Genomic DNA, 22,071 nt, shown 5'->3' with positions numbered 1-22,071 from the left:
AGAAATAGAGAATTTTTAGCTGCTGTTTATCATGAAATGGTCTAGGTTGGAAGGGACCATGGAGGTCATCCGGTCCAACCCCCTGCAGGAGCAGGGACATCTTCAACTCAATCAGGTTGCTTAGAGCTTCATCCAACCTGATCTTGAATGTTTCCAGGGATGGGGCATCTACCACCTCCCTGGGCAACCTGTGCCAGTCCCTCACCAACCTCAGCATAAAAAAAAATTCTTCCTAATATCCAGTCTAAACCTCTCCTCCTTTAGTTTAAAACTATTACCCCTTGTCCTATTGCTACAGGCCCTGCTAAAAAGTTTTTCCCCATCTTCCTTACAGAAGCCCCTTTAAGTATGGGAAGGCAGCAATAACATCTCCTTGGAGCTTCTTCAAGCTGAACAACTCCAACTCTCTCAGCCTCTCTTCATATTGAAGATGTTTCAGGTCTTTGATAGTTTTTGTGGCCTTCCTCTGGACCCGCTCCATGTCCATGTCTTTCCTGTGCTGAGGGCTCCAGAGCGGGATGCAGTGTTCCAGGTGTGGTCTGACCAGAGCAGAATAGAGGGGCAAAATCACCACCCACTTGTACCCACACCCTACGAAGTTTAGCTCTTGGTACTCTTTTAAAGAGCATCTATTTCTGGCCAAACTTCAGCTTCTCTTCCAGACCTGGTTTCAATGAGCCACATATTTTTCTTCTGGAGCAGTACACACCAGACCTTGCGTGGAATGAACCTTTAGTCCACCTAGAAAGTAAAATGCAGAATGGAGCAGCTGCATGAAATAACTCACAGCAACAAATACAGCCATTTTCAGAGTATGCTGACGTCCCATAGCTTTCATCTACTGAGCTGCAAATAGTTTGGTAATTTCCCACCTGTGGTATCAACACTTTTCCACAAAAAAAACTGCTGTTTTAATTAGTAAGGCACTGCAAGAATTGCAAACCAGATTTTTGGTCTACAGAACCTTAAAACGTGTAGTTCCCATCTCCTTGCCTTACCTAAGTAGTCTAAATCTCCGCAGTCCTAAGGATCTATGGTGCCTACTCACTATACTTGGGGAACTAAACTGTCCCCAAGTTTCAAATACAGGGGAAGGAGATCACACAGATTTAGACAAGTAATTTTATTTGCAATGCTCTTCTGACAGAATACTTTTGTTTTCCCTGGTAGTAAAAAAAAACAAACAAGCACTCCTTTGTTAGCCTTGCTTATAGCTCCTCCCTCAAGCAAACAATCCTCGCATTTTTAGCCAGTACATGTCATCCTTACTACAGATTTCTTACACGTCTTGCAGATAATTCAATCCTCTTCTGAGAGCAGGGCAGAGACAATTCAAGCCGTTCCTTTTCCTACAAAGAGACTTGCTGTTCCAGATTGCAAGACAAGCAACAATATGACAGCCTGGTTTGCGTATTAGGTGTGACTGGCAGTTCACTTTAGTTTTCTTGGAATTCACAGTGTGTTAAAAACAGGAAGGCTATAGTCGCAGAATCAACCACTCAGAGGCACTGAGAAACACGTAATTCATTAAGCAGTATTTGTCTCTGAACTGTCACCACTAGTTCACCACCATGAAAAAAAAAATCTTCAAGATTAAAGAGATTTGTGCTACTGCAGTGCTTGCCAGAACCCACTCATGGTCTGAAGAAAGTACCTTTGCTTTTGGGAGAGTAGGAAATATCACACACAAGAGAACATACTAGAAAAGTCCCCCTATATCTGGCACTGGTGAGACTGTGTTCAGTTTTGGGCCCCTCACTATAGAAGGACGAGAGGAAATGAGTCTCAAGTCATGCCAGGGAGGTTTAGATTGGGTATTAGGAAAAATATTTTCACTGAAAGGGTTACCAAGCACTTGCATGGGCTGCCCAGGGAAGTGCTTGAGTCACTGTCCCTGGAGGTGTTTAATAAAACATGCAGACATGATGCTCGGGGACCATGTCTTAGCAGGTAGACTTGGCAGTGCTTGGTTTCCCATTGGCCTTGGTGATCTTAAGGGTCTTTTCCAACCTAAGCAATTCTATGATTCTGTGTGTCTGGAAAACCCTGCCTGTACATAATTCTCTTACCTGCAGATTTTGCTGGGTGGAACCAACCCTTGCAACCCCTTAGACAAAGCAGACACCTCCCACCAGACCAGGCTGCCCAAGGCCCCATCCAACCTGGCCTTGAACACCTCCAGGGACGGGGCAGCCACAAATTCCCTGGGCAACACATGCCAGAGCCTCACCACCAAATTTTTGGTCTTCATCATGAAGAATTTCTTCCTAATGTCTAATCTAAATCTTCCCCTTTCACATTTAAAGCCATTCCCCCTCATTCTATCACTACATGCCCTTGTAAAAAGTCCCTCCCCAGCCTTCTTGTTGGCCCCTAAAATGGTGGGTTTCCCAGCTATGGGGACAGCAACCTTAACCCAACAGAAAACGCCAGCCCCTTCCTAACCAGTCAAGAATGTATTTATTCAGAAACAAAGAGGGAGCATGGCATGATCACCTCAGCCCTTCCCTCCAGGCTGCTGCGGCAACCTGAAGCCCACCAGGCCAGCCACCTCCTCTGGCGAGCGCTCCCCCTTCCCATGATATTCCTGGTGCAGTGCCGCATGCTCCCGGACGCTGCGCAGTAGGCACAGGTATGTGGCAGCCTGGAAGTGCAGCTCCTGCTGGGCCCGGCACAGCTTCTCACTCGTCACCTGTCAGGAGTAACGCAAGTAGTTAATTTTACAAAAAGTGGAATATTTTTTATTTAAGCTAAAATAAGTTTAAGTTTCATCTAAGTAATTGGATTTTTTTGAAAGTTAGACAGAATGTCCCTCTGATAGCGTGTTTTCTTTCAAGCAGTGTTTATCCAGATAGTGAAGATGATAATGCCTTGCGTGCAGCGTGATCTGTGCTGAACAGAATCACTAGACTGGAAAAAGACTTCCAGGATCATTGAGTCCAACCATTCCTGTCTGCCACTAAACCATGTCCCTGAGCACCTCATCTACCCATATTTTAAACACCTCCAGGGATGGGGATTCAACCAACTCCCTGGGCAGCCTCTGCCAGTGCCCAATGACCTTTTCCATGAAATTTTTTTCCTGATGTCAAGCCTGAACCTCCCCTGGCAGAGCTTGAGGCCATTCCCTCTCGTCCTGCCTGCTGACACGAGGGAGAAGAGGCCAGCTCCCTCCTCTCTACAACCTCCTTTCAGGTAGTTGTAGAGAGCAATGAGGTCTCCCCTCAGCCTCCTCCAGGCTAAACAACCCCAGCTCTCTCAGCCGCTCCTCATAAGGCCTGTTCTCCAGCCCCTTCACCAGCTTCATTGCTCTTCTCTGGACTCGCTCCAGAGCCTCAACATCCTTCTTGTGGTGAGGGGCCCAGAACTGAACACAGGATTCGAGGAGCGGTCTCACCAGTGCCGAGTACAGAGGGAGAATAACCTCCCTGGACCTGCTGGTCACACCGTTTCTGACACAAGCCCAGATGCCGCGTTCCTGTGACCCCCCTGTTCGCAGGTCCCCTCTGTTTCCCGCCGCCCCCCCCCACCCCGTACCCTGTGCGCGCGGAAGGCGTCCAGCACGTGCCGGTAGGCGGGCGCGCGCCGGCCGCCGGGGCCGCTCGCGTGGCGCAGCTCGCGCAGCAGCGCGCGGAGGGTCCGCAGCGGGGGGCCCAGCGCCGCCATCGCCCCGCGCAACGGCTGAAGGTGGAGCGGCCGGGCCGCGCTCGAGGCCCCGCCCACACGTCTGGGAGTGTGTTTGTGAGGTCTCCGGTGCTAAAGCGATGTTAGACGCCGCGCGCGGTCCCAGGAACGGGCGCGGATCCTCCCTCCCCGCCTTGATATGGTGGGGAAAAAATATTTTAAAAAAAAAAAAAAAAGAGGGAAAAAATAATCCACCCCAGATGGGACTCGAACCCACAATCCCTGGCTTAGGAGGCCAATGCCTTATCCATTAGGCCACTGGGGCTGCTACAAAAGTTGTTCGCGCGAGAGGGTTCTTCAGTCACGAATCCGCCCTCTCGGCGCAGTTTACGGGCGGCGCTTCCTCGCGCGGACCGGAAGCGGAAGCCGCGGGGTGCGCCGGGAGCCGCGCGGGGCGGGGCGGTGTCATGGCGACCCCTGGGGCGGGGCTGGCGGGGCTGTGCCCTCGGGCCTCTGCCTCGGCGGGGCTTAAAACGCGTTCGTGGCTGCGGGAAGGGCGGTGTCCGTGGCTCCGGGGGGGATGCTTCCGCGCGGCGGCTTGGGAAGCGCCCCGCGTCTATTTGTTTGGGCGGCGCTGGACGCCCCACGGTGTTTTACGTGTAAGCGCGGGGCACGTCATAGAATCATAGAATAACCAGGTTGGAAGAGACCCACCGGACCATCGAGTCCAACCATTACGTCTCGACAACTCTTCTTTTATTCAGGTTAAAGCGTTGATCCAGCAGGTGCTCGAGGTTGAGGCTGCGGGCCACGCACAACACTGACAAGAAAAAACTGTTCTTTTCTGAGATTTCTTTTTCAGAACACCAGTTAATTCAAGCACAAAGGCTTGTAGTGATAGGATGAGGGGCAATGGGTGTAGACTGGAGAGGGGCCGATTTAGACTAGACATAAGGAAGAATTTCTTCACAATGAGGGTGGTGAGGCACTGGCACAGGTTGCCCAGGGAAGCTGTGGCTGCCCCATCCCTGGAGGTGTTCAAGGCCAGGTTGGATGGGCCTTGGGCAGCCTGGTCTGGTGGGAGGTGTCCCTGCTCAGGGCAGGGGGGTCAGAACTAGATGATTTTTTTAAGGTCCCTTCCAGCCCAACCTATTCTGGTTCTAATACATAAGAATATATTAAGGAATATATATTTAAATAAAGCATATATAATAAAGAATGCTTGCTCTTTCTAAAACTAAGAGTTTTATTTTGACCAACATTTACAGTAACACTGCCCCCCAAACAACAATGAAAGACCCAACAAACCCCCCCCTCACGCTTTAAGTGAAACCTCTTGTTTTGAGAAACCACAGAGACAGGGCTAATCTGTACATTCCTCTTTATTTAATACAGCACAGACACGTGACACATAGAAAAAGAAAAGTACACTCATGAAAAAAGCCTGTCGCGGTCGGGGACAGGGAACAGCTACGCCACATGGAGTAAGGCTCCTACTGCAGAACAGGGGTCTGCCGGCAAGGTTGTATCCCAGAGCAAAGTTTGCTGCCAAAGAAGTCTTTGCACTCCTTTCAGGAAAGCAGAAAATAAAAGGGCAAGTCCCTCTCAGAACAGGTGGAGTCGGCATTATCTGAAAGGTGTGCAGGATACAAACCCTTTCACCACGTTTGGACAAAAGCACTGACACACTGAGAAATGCTCTCCAGCTATTCTTGCAGAGGGCCAATAGTCCTGACCTCTGAAAACATCAGACTTCTCAGGGATAGCAAACCTGAGCATCTAGAAGGAGTGAAATCATCAAGTAGTCACACAGAAGAGAGTTAAAATTAGTCTCCCCGTTTGGGCTCTGCTAGCCACAACTGGGAATGTGCAGGGGAACTAACCGGCTTTCCAACTAACAAAAGACTAACAGCCATTAAACTGACCAGAACAATATACACATTTGGAACTGATGCAGGCTTTTGTGGCAGCAGCTTCTTCCTTCTCCTGCTTCAGTTCAGGATGGAAATTAAGCAGGCACCAGTTCCTCTGGCAAAGAGCCTTACACACGTTTAAAAAAATTAAAATACAAAAAAGGGAGACAGGTGTATTTACAAAATCCATGGCTGGTACAGTACATCATTTTTAAGACACACTAAATGCTACAATCTTTCAGGTCCTGAGATTATTACCAAAAAACCCCAACAACTCAAAACTTGTGTTCAGGTCCAGTTTTATAAGGAGAGAGGAAAGAAATCACACATTTAAAACACAGTATCCCTTGAAGTTATTGGAACACACCTCCCTAAAAATCCAAATAAAAGTGGTGCCAACTACCCACACGTAGCTGCGTTTGGTCGTTCAGGCTTGTTGTCACAAGAGGGGAGCATTTCACAGGGGAATTTCTCTGGAGAGCTTGTCAGGTAAGCAGACGGCTGTGGGATCCTCTCTCCGTCACTAAGCCCTATAGTTTGAAATACACAAGTACCGAAAGGAGGAAAGTGACCTTGTACAAATTCACGCTGGACTAAGGAAAGCATCACAGGAATCACCAACTCAAACAGGTTTGCCATCTCGTAGGAACAGTGCATTCCTGTGAAACTCAGGAATGCAAAGAATTCTAGTTGCAATTCAACATTTGTTTATTAAAAAGAAAAAAACCAAACGAACAAAAACTTGACCCTCGGTTTGTTCTGAGCTACCAAGTGAAAGGCAGGAAAACACTTTATCCGTGTTTCTCAGTCTTCCATTGCCTTGGGAATCACAGCAAGTCAGGTAGAGTCTAGGTGGCTATATCCAAACTTGCTTTTATATATATATATATATACACACACACGCACACACACACACTAAAGGTGACACCAAACAAAGGACACGGAGGCCAAACCTCTGTTGAGGGGATGATCCCCGCTACCATTAGCTATGCAGGCAGGTGTTTGGACACTGTTCTTGTCTGAGCCTTTTTATCAGGCAGAACTAAAGGGACTCACACTCACACCGGTTTTGTTTTTTATTCTTCCCAACAAAATACTCTGAACATCATCGTGCTTTTGTATCATCAGAAGTTATCACCACAGATGCCCCTTTATCATAAGCGTCTGACTTTAAGCTAGAGAATGGCAGCATTTTAAGGATTACTCATGAAATGCTTCTAACCCTCCACAAAAGAAGCCTACAAGAGACAAATCACATAACGAGAGTACCGGTTTCACTGCTAAAATATAACGCTGCTCAGTAGACTTCTGGGATAAATAGTAGTAGTTAATTTTGTTTTGTTTTTTTTTAAACAGTAGTCCAAAAATAAAGTTTCTCCATCTATTTTTCCAGTATGGATCTCGAGAACTATGCAAGAACATAGTACTAATTGCTGCATGATGGAATCACCAGCAATTAAACACACACTACAGTTCTCACCTCTGAACTAAATTGTTATTTGTAGTTACATACAAGAAGACTAACAGATCAGTGAGAATTCCCAGGGGATCATGATTTATTTGAAGATCCAGCTACTGTGTAGCCGATAACTCCCCTTGTTTAGAAGCCACTTCATTTAAAGGAGAAACTTATATACTTCACTTCTGATACCGGAAGGAAACCCGGGATGTCTCATTAGTTTCTCCCTCGATCCAATCTATGTTACAAAACACTTCTGCGACTTCTTAAACCAATTTTAAGAGCGGAATATTCGAAACAAGTCTCAGACTAAAACCTGTCCCAAGAGGCGATTTTAGGTACTTCAGACACTTGACACTTGGTGTTGCACCAGTGAAAGGGTTTCTTTTTCAAAATAAAAATTTCTTTCTTCACGTTAGCAAAAAAGACTTCTGAAGTACAGACATTCAAAAAAATATTCCATTTTCTTTGGGTAAAACTTTCAACACGTTAGGAGGGGTAGCTGGGGAAAGGAATGCAGGTAACACTGAAACACGTAAATACGTCTCTGCATAGTTGATATTAGTGACTACTAATCAAACTAAGGCTTTATCTAGAAAAAGCTGAGAACACAAGAAAGTTTCTTCCCCCACTCCCCTGCTGAAATCCAGTAAGTCTCAAAGAAGCTCTGGCTGCCTCAGCAGCTACTTGGTTTGCCTGCAATGGTGGTATCTCCTGACTGGTTTTGGTTTATTATCTCCTTCCCTTTTTCTCTTGGTACTAGACAGTAACAAACACAACCATCTGTTGATAAAACACATCTGCACACACTGCTGGGCAAAGAAAAAGAATTCCCAAACAACCAAAACCCCTTAGTATTGAGCACGACAGGAGTCAAATACAGCGTACACTGCTTGCTTTGGATTACTTCACCATGAAGGAAAACTTAGTAGCTAATGGTTATTATTTAAGCAGGAGATGACAGCAAGGGAGGAGACTGAAATTCACTTCTAGATACAAAACATGGTTTGTTGTTTGTTTTCCAGAGTTGCTTTATAGAATTATAGCTGTCAAAAATGGCTACAAAATACAGACCTATATGCTTGACTACTGACAAGATTAACACAGTTTTATTTATGAGGAGTGTGCAAAAACAGCTGTAGGGAATCTTTGTTCTTCCCCCAGTTTTGGGCCAGTTCCAGGCCATGCTGATCTCGCAGCATAACTCATAGCAGCAGCAGGGCTTTCTATGGCCCCAAAAGGCTATTACAGCAGCAAGGGATCACTAGGTCATAAAAGAAGGATGATGAAGCCACACCAGAAGTTTCCACAAACAAAGCTTTCCCCTACACAACTGTTCTCTTTCCAGTGGCCCAGTAAGCATACTTCTGGCTGCTTATTTTGGCAGTGATTTCTTAAGCAGTAGACAGATACAGTTTTTTTTCAGAACAGCAGCATTTGTTAAAAAACACTGCAATAGTCAACCATCATCACCAGCTGTAGATTCCATGATCTCACAGATCAGCCTAGGATGAAAAAAACCCCAAACATGTGTGCCCAGAATGAATTAAACAGCAACAGGAGAGCCCCATTAGCTCATTTACTGCCACAGGTGAACACGGCAAACTCCACTGAAGTGATCTCACTGATGCACCTAAGGCAGATTAAGAAGCACCCTCACTACCACTCCACCTGGCTGAGCCACCAGAAAGCCCTGTCTTTGACTGGCACCATTAGAGTGATAGAAGAAATCCACCTATGCCCTAGTTTACATAAACAGGTTCACACAAACATGTGAAGACAAGCTAAGAACTAAAATAGCAGTCAGGCTACTCTCTGTCACAGGAACACACTGTATTTGGTATCTTATTTTCTGCTCTCTCATTGGGTTCCCCACCTATGAAGAACTCTTTATTCCATTCCCATTCTGGAAAGTAAATGCTTCCTTTTCATATATTGCAAATTAGCTCTTCCACAGAGGAAGCACATCACCATGCTAGCAAGGTTTAGTGATGCGTCTGTATGTTAAGTTTCTCACTTGCTCAACAAGTGAACTGCTAATTTCAGGTATGCATGTTTATAACACTCATAAGTTAGACAGATCCTCAGCACAAAATTGTTAAAATCACTAGATTATCTATTGCAGATTACTAATTTTGTCAGGGAACAAGGAAACGAGCACAGACATTATGACAACCTGCAGCCAACAACACAGAAACTCATTATATTAAGAGAACAAACCATTAATGAAATCTCAATAAACTGAGGAAAAGTACAACTAGGAAAGTATTTCATGGTGAATGATTTAGGCAACATGTGAAGTGCAGCCGTGTTTAACTTCAATTACCAGCTGTACTCTTGCAGGTTTTACCGACCTCCTTAAATACGATGCATGGTATAAAGTGGCAAGTTTGGTAAATGTAAGAATCCTTGCAATAACTGGTGTCAAGCAGACAGGACAAGCCGTGCACAAAATTCCTTGCAATTCATCTCAACTCAAACTTGATCCAAAATGCTCTTTTAACCTTCTTTCCTCTCCATCTCCTTGGGGCTGCCAGCCACATGTCTTTGCCTCAGATTCTGTAATTACGTGAAGTGGCCTGATACTCAATAAGGTTGCCAGAAAGGGCCCATAATGTTTTACTTGTGACCTAGTTAAGATCCAAATTAAAAACCTTCAAAGAATGCAAGTTTCATTCCCAGTAGCCGCTTCCTTTCTCTCACACACGTTTAAGCACACTCACACACGCTCTTTTATTGTACTGCCATCTTTGCACAAACGTTCACCTTTAAAGTGTTTAACAGAGCCAGCAGAAAGTAGGACAAACAGGTTTCTCAGGAATATTGCTGTAGATGTGTGTGCACGTGTGTAAGTGAGAGAGAAAAAACACACAAGCACACAGGACCAACGCCATGGTACAGCAGCTATGAAGTTACACACATCACACACTTCTCTCTTTACAAAAGGGAAAAAATAGTGTAACAGCATAAAGCCATCTTGGCAAGCTTAAGATTTTCCTCCAAAATGCCTTCCAGCACTCCAGGATCTCTGAGAACAGTTTAAAGAGGGTAGGAAAATAAAACTAAAAAAAAAAAAAAAAAAAAGGCACTTAAACAAAGGACAAAGGCCTGAATCAAGTAGGTCATGGAGGGTAACAGCCATTTCACCAGAGCTAGGACCAATCAAAATCTACCAACCTTTCGTTAATTTCTATAAAATTAAAATTGCATAAAGTGTTAATTAATCAGTCATTTACCTACTGCTTTCACGTTCTTGTTCATTTTATGAAAAAAAAAAAAACCCAAAACAAAACAACAAAACCAAACAAATCCAAACAAAAAGCAAGTGTCCCTTTATTCCCCACCCCTCCCCCCCAGTTCAACAACAGATGAAAGTGAGGTGTGGGAAGAAGCCTTCCACAGTGTGATTTGGCTGCAGGCTTTCCCTGCAATGCCATTTTCAAAAAATATCCAATACAAAAGCAGAAGAGGGACTACTGTGCCTCCACTCAAAAAAACCCCCCAAAACAAACAAACAAAAAAACCCCACAACAACAAAAAAAACCCAAACAAAACCCAAACATCCCAGCACTTCTAATCCACCTGTGGGCAAAACTACTCAAAAGAAAACCAAACTGTAAACTAGATTAAAATTTGCTAATAAATACAGCCAAAAGTTCATTTTATGAATGTAGCAGCAAATGTGATAAAGTTAGTTGGAGTCCAAGATGACTCCCAGAGGGTTAATGGTTCACACAACTGATGGCAGCTTGGGAGAGTTGTAGGATTTCTCTGTTTTCATGTCCTCAAGGGTCTTGCACCAAGTGGAGAAGGAAAGGTCAGGTGATGGGACTGCAGGAAGGAAACAGGCTCTTGGCACCTGTCCGATCCCCAAATCTGTGCATCAGACAACTTTGATTGGATTCAAACAAGAAGCTGAACCCAGATAATTAAAAGTTACTTCTGATTAGCAGAAAACAGATGTGAAACCCACAGCATCCACACTTGTGACTTAGTTGATCAGTATTAGTCATGTATCTCATATGAGAGAAGGCTGGATGTTTGCATCTTGGAGTGGGAGAACACTGCAGTTCAGAGTCCAAGGTCTCAGGAAACTTTGCAGCCTGTTTTTCATCTAGCCTGCCTTCTTTCTTTGCAAGTGTCTCAAAAGAACTTAAAATAGCTACCACAACTTTTGGGACTTTGGATCATGTAGCAGAAAATATTACCCAGGTGGTTTTAATACCTAAAACCTGTGTTTGAAGTTATTGCTTGCATTTGTTTGGGGCTTTCGGTGAGCTTAGCGTGTTAGCTCATATACGGTCCCCAAACCATGTTCAGCCTTGCTGCCTAGAAAAGACAGCTCTACTTGGCTTTCTTATTGCTTGTGAATACTGAGGGTTATTTAGTATGTACAACTACAGTTTATTTATTAACAAAGGCCCTTAAAAAGTAGTAAAAACCTGGGGGGGAAAGTCATTAGAAGAGCTGCTGTACAGAAAACAGTAAAACATTAACCTAATTTTGCATTTGGACTTGCAGAAATCGTTCACTTCCCCATCTTGTTTATGCTACCTGCAAAGGTCTCTGGGAGCCACCCTATTATTTCCTTCAATTTGGTCTTACTAGGTTTAACCAGGGAGAACAGGGAACAGGACACACCGACCCTTTGATCAGCATGTTGCTGATTCCAAAGAAGCTCAGGAGCATAATGACTGAAAACGGTTAGCCTGGGGGCACTGTTTAAACTGTCTTCACCAACAATGCATGGTCATTTTTATTCTCATTATCCTACTCATAATTAAGCATTCATTTACTTGTTTCCCAAGACTGAGACGCTCAATAAGCCACACAGACAGGCCTACTCCTATCCTCCTTAAGATTTAGAGAGGATCCTCCTCCAGTGAAGATGAGGCATACTTCCAGGAGGAGAGGAATACTGAAAGGAAATTTGTGCTGTAGTTATAAAAGGTTCAAGGTCTCCCAGTGTAAAATTTCACTAAGTATGAAGACAAAAGATGGCAATTTGAATGAGATGCCTTGATGAGAAAAACATAGAAGAGGTAGAACTATCTTAGGACAGGGTCTTTAAACGTCTTGTCACCTGACTGCTCACTGCTGCAACTCCCCTAGCTACACGCAATGTTAAAAGTATCAGATTTGACATAGGTCAGAGAATCAGCATCCTGACAGAATTGTTAGGCCTCAAAACCCAAAAGTTGTCTTCCTTCAACCCTTCCTGGAGAAAAGAGGAAAAAAAAAAATCAGATAAAGCTTGCAATCTAAATAACGTATGCTATTTTGACAGAATTTGCACAGTATTAAGAACACCAGAGTCTATGTAGCTGCATGTTTCAACTCTAAATAACCTTGATGACGGAGATGCAAGCTTTTCTATTCAACACATCACATACAAAATATCAGCACTATCTAAAAAGCATTTAATTGGCAGATGCTGTAGAATGAAATTAACAAACTAATGCTTATTTTAATTCAATCTGACTTTCACACAAGTGTTGTGCAAAAACATTTATTGCTGAGCTCAACCCAACATTTTTATACTAAATACACAATATATTATTTTAAATTCACGTATATATATTTATATAAAATTAAAATGAGCTCTAAATAGAAAAGAAATTGTTGTCTGGTCTAAGAAAAATAAATCACATGTAAAAGAAACCTGAAAGCTATAAGTTAATCTAGCAAAAAACACTGAAGATTCATTACTCATGAGTCAAAATCTCTCTGGAAGGTACAAGATAACCAGTAGTCACTGGTTCAATCTCAAATCAAACTACTGGAAAGACTAGCTACTAGGAATTTCAGCATCTCTGATCAAAGGAATGTTCTGGGGTTGAAGGAGAAGGGGATCATACTAGTTTATTTGCTTCTTTCCCCTATGACTTATTTCAGTTTCTGCCATTCTCACCTTTTATCTGACAGCGCAAGGGACTCGACAGCAAAGTTCTGTCCTAGTGTTGAAAGTGCAACATGTGCTGGGTCCTCCCTAACCTTACACATGAACTAGTTGATGTATTGCTATCCAAAAACCCCCCAAAAGCCAGCTTTGCAGTCTTGTGCTACCAGGTAAGGAAGAGTCCAGGTCAGGAACTCCCCAGGCCAGCAGGGGCTGGAAATGCTGGAGACAACCCATTCAGCCCCCAGAAGAGAAGGCACCTCTGGTCGCTTTTGAACGACTCCTCTTTGGCTAATGCCTGAAGCAGTACTAACCTGGCTCTGGAATAGTTCATGATCAGCTTTTGTTAACTAGCAAATCAGTAAAATGCATGGCTTTTGGGAGGAGTCAGATGAAAAACGAGGAAGATCTAGAATAACTAAAGATCTAGAATGAGTAAAGAACGGGTTGTATTTTATAAAATATACGAATAGGACATTACTTGATTTTTAGTAGCAGATAAGCACAAGGCAAAGGAAGAGTTTAACAAATGAAAGGACTGGAAAGTCAGTGTGCCTTTCAAAAGAGATGCAGGAAAGAAATGCTAGTCTGACCAACAAAACATGGGTTTCCTTTTCACATAAATGGAGAGATTTCCACCTCCTTCCTCCCTTACGTAAGCGTCTTTATATTACAAAAAATATCAAACAAGGAGCAAGGGATTTCGCAGTAGTCTGTCTCTCACATCCTGATGCACCAGGAGATCCATTTTTGAAGACAACTCTCTAATGAGACTGCATCTGTAGGCTCCCTAAAGCCAAACAGCTTGTAAAGCTAGAAAAATGCCCATATCGGACACTGTATGTGTGTAAGGGTTTAATTGTAATGCAAAGTATCCCAGCACCACTTCTACTCTACACAGCCTTTGGTCCCCAACCATATAGCACGCTCGGGACCTACGCGTCATCTTATACCGGGCACTTTGGGAACTAATGCAGCGGACGATTCCACCTTACACAATGGATGGAGAAACCTATTCTAGCTCCTCTCATGCTTCAACTCTTCATGGGACATCATCCAGAAAAAAAAAAACCAAACGTTTGTGCTGCTGTGGGTTTGACGATCAATTTCTCTTAAAGGCCAATCAGAGCAGATAAAAAAACTTGTTTCTTTAGGCAAGATCACACTATGACCAGTCTGCATGACCAGGAGGACCAGTCCTCCTTTTCCTTCTCTCTTTGATCAAGTATTGTTTTCTTTTTCTTCTTCCTCTCACCACAGTGCTTGGGATCAGAATATGTAAACATCGACAGAAACAGCAGCCCTGTGACAATAAGCACTTTCCCAACTGGGCAGATTCTGTCAGCCAACCAGAACTGCTTCAGCTCCCTTGCTTGTCCAGATGTCACTGGTTTTTCCGCTGTAACTTAGTGTCCCCTTTACTTTGGCCTCCATCTGCAGTTTAGACACAGGAAAAGAAAGGGAAAAATAAAAACATGAGTGAAATTTTATAACTTACTGCAAAAGTGATAAGAATTTGGCACCTTCAACTTCAACATCACTAAAAAGTATATTTGTCTTCATAGGGTGGAAGACTTTGCATCTTTTCTGTAGTTCATTTATTACAAATACCACTGCTGAAACCTGAGACAGCAGCAGGCTTCACAACAAAAGACACCAGCTTTCTAAAAATTAAGTTGTAGGTTGTGGTACTGAAAAAAAATTAACAATCATAGCTTTCTTTAGAAACCTTCATACTGTAACAAAGCATTTTTAGTATTCAGCCCATGGCACTCACTGTCACAAAAATTAAGGTTGTATCAAATATAGCCAATTGGTTTGTTTTCACACCCTCTTAGACCCTTACACTGCCCAGTTTTTTGGTACTGACGACTCCGAGAATGTAAGGAAGAATCCCCACCAAGTCACTGCCACCCTTCCTGTTCCTTCTCCCGGCAAAAAAAAAATAATCCCACCCTACAGGTAGCAAAGACGGGACACTAAACTGCACTTTCTAATGCTTTATGATTTTTTTTTCAGCTCTAAGCCTTACAAAGAAGATGTTCCCCTTCAAGCTTTTCTTCTCAAAATATACAACTCTTACCAAGGATAATATTCCCAGGGAAGGCAGACCTTCCATTAGAAAACCATCACAATGTTCACACATGTATACAATCTTACAAGAAACAGGAAGAAACTACTAGCAGGAAGGTCAGGTTCTCCTCCAAAGGAGAAACTGAGTGGAAAACCCAATCTTGCCGTTACAGACTTTATGCAGCCTGTAAACAATCACGCTAGGATCCAGTAACCAGCATTCCTTTTTCCCCCGCTAGATGAATTTTTATTCTTAGGTGTTTAGAATTGCTACAATAAAGCATTGTTGAAATTTTTCTGTTCCAGACATTGAAGACCAGTAGAAAGAAATTGTTAAGGTTCTAAAAATACCGCTATGATAGAATGTGCACTGTTTCCTTTTACCAAAAGCTTGTCCCTGTGTTGTGCCTTCTCTAAACTAATTTCAATTCTGGTGGATGTTTTATTTCAGTCTAGGGCAGAAATCTGACTTTTAAAGTTAAAAATAAGAAAACATATGATATCTTTACCTGTGTAAGCTTGCTGCAAGTGAGCAGGCAGAGGTGAGTGAGACAGCGTTGCTGCGTGCTGAGCACCTGGCTGTAAACCCTTCAGTAAGTCTGGGAAAAAAGGGAGAGCAACAAAGATAAAAAAAAAAAAAATTAAGCACAGAGGCAGCTTTTGTGAAATACAAAGTTTTTATTTTTATAGTGTGGCTGTAGCAGCATGCTAATTCACACAGATTTCTGAAGGTATATCTCAACAACAAAATATAAATACCTGACAGCATTCTGATGGCTGGAATAAGTCAATAGAAACAGACCTATTCTGGTATGGTTAATCAAAAGCCAGAGCACGGACCATGCATCGCTCCTGGGATGCAATGCTTCATACCATTTCCTTCGGAGGAAGGACCAAAAATGGATATAGGTTAAAAACCTAAAGAATTTGTCTTTCAAAATCTGGGAAAAAATAACTGCCATCTTAGCTGGTATTTCCTCATCAGAGAACTGTTTGATATCTGAGATCCTAAGCCATTCCTGAGTTTAGGATACTGAGGAATCACCATCTTAAGTCTCTTATTTGTATGGTGACATTTAGAGCCTCTTAAGCTATATTCCTTTCTAAAGACAAAGGATTAAAAGTTAACCCCCAAAAGCATGTTCAAAATTAAGTACATATTGTGAATATAACGATGTTAAGCTTATCAACAGTGATTCATAACACTTGGATAATTACATAAACAAAGTTTTACCAGTAAAAAAAAATCACATTTACTCTCCTGTAGGGATTTTAATGAACAAAACTTCAGTCTCGGAACTTTACTGTTTCCCTTCTTAATTTCCATTTGCAGGATGCATCTCTCCCTATAGCACAGCATGATAACTAATCCCACTCACTCACTCTGAGTTAGGCTGTGGTGGAAAGCCGCTGAGGTAGATCCCGAGGTGGTTGTCACTCCAGCTGTGTCCGTCCCAAAGCCAAGCAGCTCCAAGGGAAACTGGAAGGGCACGGTCACAGGAACAAGGCCACCCAGCATCCCAAAAGGAGTTAATGGTGCAGACGTCACGTTCTGACTGGTTACAGACAGGGGTGATGCCATGAGAGTCAGAGGTGAGGCATTAGCCAGTAACGATGCTCCTGCTGTTGACTGTACAAAGAAAAGGAGTACTTCAAGATTTTGAAGCTTTGAGTTGTACTCTTCAAAGAGGCAAGAATGGACCATTTTTATTAAGTGTGGCCCTATTAAAAAGTGTATTAAACTATTAATAAATATCTACTTATCCACCTAGGAAGTCTTCCCACTGTTCACCTGCTAGGAAAGTACAATTATAGTTCAGATTCAGACATGACAGTATGGTTCATCTCATGTTTTCCTTACCACCCTTGCAGGTAATTTCCTGTTTCCTTTCTAATTAGGCACTGGGTCTACAGTTGGAATCAAATGCAGATTTTTTTATTACATTAATAATATAAAATTACCAAATGCAGATTTGAAGTTCTTGAGAAGCACAGCATTACACTTCCCTCTCCAAATCTGGGTCTTAACAGAACACTAACTTAACTTCTGAAGAGGTTTGAAAATAAGGATTTAAGCATTAGAATCCCTGTACTTCCAGAGAAGTCAGGTTACCAAGATGCAGAAATACACATGTATGCATGTGTATGCACATGTCAAAGCAAAAGGCAAAAGGATAATAATATTTCCATTCTACAAAGGTCACAATGAAGTTAATGTTGCTGTAGTTAAATAATGAAAGCGCAAGATTAGCCAGAACATTTTAGCTCCAACAGCTCCCACATCACATTAAGTCCCCTAACATTAGAACATTTCATTGCTGTTTAACAATCTTTACTTTGTGATGCATATAGTAGTTTCATATGCTAATATTTAGTTCTCTAATGATCTATTACACCACAAAACAGTACAGAGAGCATTTCAAAACAGACAAGCTCAGATGTTTCAGATAATTGAGTTAAGAAGACTCAGACCGAACAGGACTTCAGACCTCTGCATTTAGACAAGTAAGCTTAAACTAAACCCAAAACTTAAAATCATTTTAATGAACACATGAGATTAAAATGAAAATGAAATCTCCTAGAGCTCTGTAATGTCAACTTACAGCAACAGCAAAGTGATGAAAATTCCTAGCAGGGGTAAAGTTTCCATTACCAGTTATGGTCTTAAAATGTTCAGCTCAAAGCAGTTAAAGAAAGGTTAGTTGCTGCTTATGAGAAAAAGTTTTAAAACACTAACCCTGTAATTACAGATATGATTTTCCTAGCAAGTGTTTGTATTGGTCATCTTCGGAGTGACAGCTTCCAACATACACACCATCTTACAAGTAAAAAAGAAATGGACGAATAACTTCAACATATAAGATGATTCTCTTTTGCCTTTAAAAGCACTAATTTCGCAATAAACCTAAGCACAAAAAATGACAAATGTTCACTATGTAATCTTTACCGTGCAACAAAATAAAAGAAGTGCACCAATGTCTCACAAGTGTGGTTTTGTAAAATGCATGAAAACAGAAAGCAGCCCTAATGTGCCCTGCCAAGATCTTGCTTACCCTCTCAAAAAGTTGAGTTCAGCAATGGAAAGAGCTACAGAGAATGTCCTAAATACTTGCACTACAGATGTTTCTATTTAGCTCACCTATGGCAGCACTTAATAAAAGGGTTCATCCTGGTTTTGTAAATTTGAGTCACGAAAATCCTTAAAAGCCTGAGTCAGATTCTGCTCAAGAGTACTAATGGCAGGTAGAGGGTTTTAAGGAAATCACATGCTAATTGCTGGCTTTTAGGTTAATTTGGCTTTATGTTCTTAAGTTGTAACTTCAGTGTATTCCAGAGTAAAATTTCTGTGGAGCTACAGCAGGTGTAAGCTTATATCGGGGTAAATAACTGCAACAATCAAAAGGAAAAAGGAGAGAAGCACTTCATGGAAGCTCTCTCTAGTTAGGAACATCTTTATTATCACATGAAATCACCTACTCTGATCTTCAGTGTAAGCAGACCAGGATATTTTACTGAGCAACTCCGGTACCTTTCTCATCTTCTGACTGATTAAAAGCATCTCATAAGAACTAAATCCCTAAAACTTTAGCAGAAAAAAAAAAGATTCATTTAGTCTTATGCAAGGTTTTAAGAGGGGTAACTAACTCTTTAGTACTTTGTACCTACCAACTAGCCTAGAACTGGTTACGTTCAGCAGCCAGCCATTACTTCTTTATGGTTAAATAAAGCCTTCTTATCACAAATCTCTTCCCCTTCAGCGTACTTGGAGTGTGAGGTAATTTGATTCTATCTTCTCCTGAACAGGGTCCACTGACTAAGCCTCTGTCTGCACAGTAGCAACAGTCGTATTCCATGGTTTATCTTCCTTGTGTCATTCGTCTGAACCATTTCTAGGTTATCAAAGTAACTTCTGAAATGTCACACCCCTCCTCTCCACGTAAAGTCTCAGTAAGTGCTTTAGTGAGAGCAGGTGCTGCTCAGTACCTATAGCTGATTTCCCCCTCTATACACCAACACACCTTATTTGGCAGCATTACAGTATGCACTCGTGTTACTTGATTACCTACCACACCCCGCCCAATCCTCTTTAACATTACTGTTGGCTAAAATTCCTGGGTAATCAGTGTTTCTGAAAAAAATTACTTGCCTTTAACTACCAGAAGGTTTGCCAGAATTCATCTCATCATCCAACACAGTACTATTTACTTTCCTCATCTGTTATCTTTAAGCACTAGCACACCCATTTCACACTTTCTTCTACATCACAGCAATTGTATCCACTGGATTGTGTTGATTGCAAAAGGGAGAACCAACTCTGTTCCCAGTCCATTGACTATAGCCTTTTGTCTCCTCCAGGCACCTTCCAGATTACCCAAACTGCATTGTACCTTGCTCAACCCTTCTCTAGACATCAGTGGCCCTTAAACAGCATATGCGTCGTGGTTTTTTTCATTCAAAGTACCCAAAATGATGAGAAGGCGGTGTCAGAGCCTGCCAGACAATTCTTACTTACTGTAACAGACTTGAGGTACAGTAGGATGAAAGACCATAGAAATGTCTTGTAAAAATCATCCCCCTTCTGTTATTTAGCTGCATTAAAAAATAACTGATAGCAAGCTTAACGATGATAAAGCATTGCCTGAAGCCGAGTATACATCACTGCCATGCAATAACTAGGTATGCTGCTCAGAAAAATACAAAGCTTTTCCATTTGCTGTACATCAAGACTACTTTACAGCGATACTGCTTTTCTTCACTTAACTAGTGAAGGCTTCAGGATAGAGAGAGCAATAGAGAGAGAAAATCCACAAAATATCTCAGTAATTAAATTATTTCCAGTAAGTAATATGTGCAACTCAGGAAAGTCATTTGTCTTCTGGGTAAATGGGTTTGCACGGCTTTTAGAACAAAAGTATTTTCAAAATACTTGTTTTGTATGACTTGTTTTATCCCCAGTGATAAAGTCCTTCATAAGCTCTCTCTCAATTTCTAGGATATCTGTATATTAATGACATGTCAAAGTCTGACTAGATCCTACAAAATAACACGCACATTTAATCACAAATACTAAAGAAAAGGCCTTGCAAGTGTCCATTTTAAAGTCTTGCATTATTCTCAAACAACAAGCAACTGAACTCTAGTTCTGCAAGTTAATAATGAAGCTTGGCTACAAGTGTACCAAGACACCTTTTCACAACCATCATCATTACAAATAAGTAAATATGCAAGAATACGCAAATCCAGTAATGCAAGAATATACCACATCCCCTGAAAATACATCCACACAAATTTTTCTACTGCTCTTAAAAGTGAATTCTGTTCCACAGAATGGACCAACCAGCATTTTACAGCGAGAATTCGTTCCACGCTGATCCTTGCATTTCACATCAGCTAGAAATATCTATTCACTCATGCAAAACAGTTTCATCGCTATTAACGTTTATGCTTGAAGTACGAACACTAAAAATTTATGACATTTTCGAATCAAGATGTTGCAAGAAAAATGAATGTGATAAATAAGAACGTAAAGTTTAAATGTAAACTCATTAGATGCGTACCTGCACGCTGGCTGTTACAACTGGAGACCCTGAGGCAGAAGATGGTCTGTGTGGGGTTGACAGTTGTTTAGTAGCACCCTGTGTTCCACTTCCTGCTCCCCCAGACAGACTAGTTCTACTAGCTCCACTTGAGTTAAGGTTACTGCCTCTGCTGGCAGGTACATTCATTCCAACTCCACCCACATTGTTTTTACCAACAGTTCCAGAAGGAGAAGAGTTGGGCAATTTTGAAGAAGCCTGAGGGTTCTTTGCAGGCTGAAGGCCTGAGGTGCGATTAGAGGGCAGCAAATTCATTGTGGGAGACTGCCTGCTGATATTTACACCACTGGTCTGTTTATGAAGGGGGTTGTTGCTGGAGTGACTACTACTCTGGGAAACTAGTGCACTTGAACTGGAAGAACTGGGTGTTGTCGCGGGCCTGGGGGATGAGGTGGACTTGGATGAAAATTTAGGCGACGCACTGGGCTTGGGTGTCACAGAGGGCTTAGATGCAGTGGGCTTGGGAGAGGCAGCAGGTTTGGGAGAGGCAGCCATGGAGAAGGGAGGCTTGAAACCCTGGGAAGAAACTTGTGACACCATAGCCTTGGCTAAATAGTTACTAGAGGTAGAGGTGCTAGATGTTGTCCGAGAAACCAGTGGGTGAGACACTTGAGAGCCACTTCCAGATGAGGGATTAGACAAAGGCAGGCGATATACTACAGACTTATCTTGAGCCTTGATGACTGGTGATGAGCAAGACAGTTTGGGATTACTACTCAATTTCACCACTGGATTGGTCTGTGATTTACTGATAGTTGCTTGTAAAGGAGATACATATTTTTGTTGTACAGCTGAATGCTGGTGCACCTTTGTTGCTTGTGATGTTGAGGAAGAACCACCTTGAGCCTCAGAAGATGATACCAAGATATTAGCATCCTTGGTTCTTTGAGAAGAGGTGGAAATAGCTGCTTGGGTCTTAGAGGAAGAAACATGAGTCTGCAGAGAGGAGGAAGCAGCTTGGATCTGGCTTGACCTCTGTAGTCCTTGCTGAAGTAGTTTGGCTGGCAAAGGCTCTAAGGAAACCTTAGGATTTTGAATTGAAGATCCAGCAATAAGGCCTGAAGAGATACCAGTGTGAACTAGGTCCTGGGGTTTCTTTGGTACTGGCCCTGTGTGACCAGCAATAAGACTTGATGAATGGGGTGTCTGAGTGGGCTCTGCTTTCTTTGAGGTTGCCAGAGGCAACTTACTCATAATGCTCGCTAGTTTCTCTTCCCTCAGCCCAGGGCGAGGTCTGGATGTTGGTGCATCTAAGGTGGGCCCAAGAGGTGATCCCTTGGCACCATTATTGATAACTGCCAGAGCATCAGAAATAGAGTCCAGTGAGGGTGGGTGGAAAGAGAGGTCTTCATCCAGTGAGTCATCCAAGCAGATCGTCTCTGGAGCTGGTGTACAGCTAGAGCTGGCTGGGGTGCAGACTGGTGTGCTGGAACTCAGTACAGCAGCACAACTCGAATTGACTGAAGACATACAGGTTTTCTGTTCTTTCTTTGGACTGGAGTCCTG

General features: G+C 42.6%; 2 protein-coding genes and 1 non-coding gene across 3 annotated transcripts in view; all 3 read right to left on the bottom strand.

Moving 5' to 3' along the window:
- The window catches only part of LOC138719554 (putative RNA-binding protein Luc7-like 2), a 37,644-nt gene extending 33,666 nt beyond the window's left edge, over positions 1-3,978 (bottom strand). Inside the window, exons 1-2 of the mRNA XM_069854875.1 lie at positions 3,538-3,978; positions 2,566-2,692 (exon numbers count right to left, since the gene is read on the bottom strand). Of these exons, the coding sequence (XP_069710976.1) occupies positions 2,566-2,692; positions 3,538-3,666 (256 nt within the window). The 5' untranslated portion in view covers positions 3,667-3,978. The remainder of the gene's footprint in view (positions 1-2,565; positions 2,693-3,537) is intronic.
- TRNAR-CCU (transfer RNA arginine (anticodon CCU)) lies at positions 3,877-3,949 on the bottom strand. The gene has a single exon. It is a non-coding gene; the product is annotated as a tRNA-Arg (tRNA).
- Positions 3,979-6,199: 2,221 nt separating the features above from the next.
- Positions 6,200-22,071, bottom strand: part of UBN2 (ubinuclein 2) — a 56,888-nt gene continuing 41,016 nt past the window's right edge. Inside the window, exons 15-18 of the mRNA XM_069849746.1 lie at positions 20,527-22,068; positions 16,352-16,598; positions 15,478-15,567; positions 6,200-14,329 (exon numbers count right to left, since the gene is read on the bottom strand). Coding sequence (XP_069705847.1) covers positions 14,280-14,329; positions 15,478-15,567; positions 16,352-16,598; positions 20,527-22,068 — 1,929 coding nt within the window. The 3' untranslated portion in view covers positions 6,200-14,279. The remainder of the gene's footprint in view (positions 14,330-15,477; positions 15,568-16,351; positions 16,599-20,526; positions 22,069-22,071) is intronic.

The sequence above is a fragment of the Phaenicophaeus curvirostris genome, chromosome 1, assembly GCF_032191515.1.
Source record: "Phaenicophaeus curvirostris isolate KB17595 chromosome 1, BPBGC_Pcur_1.0, whole genome shotgun sequence".
Lineage (NCBI taxonomy): Eukaryota > Metazoa > Chordata > Aves > Cuculiformes > Cuculidae > Phaenicophaeus > Phaenicophaeus curvirostris.
This window is presented reverse-complemented; position numbering and strand designations above follow the sequence as displayed.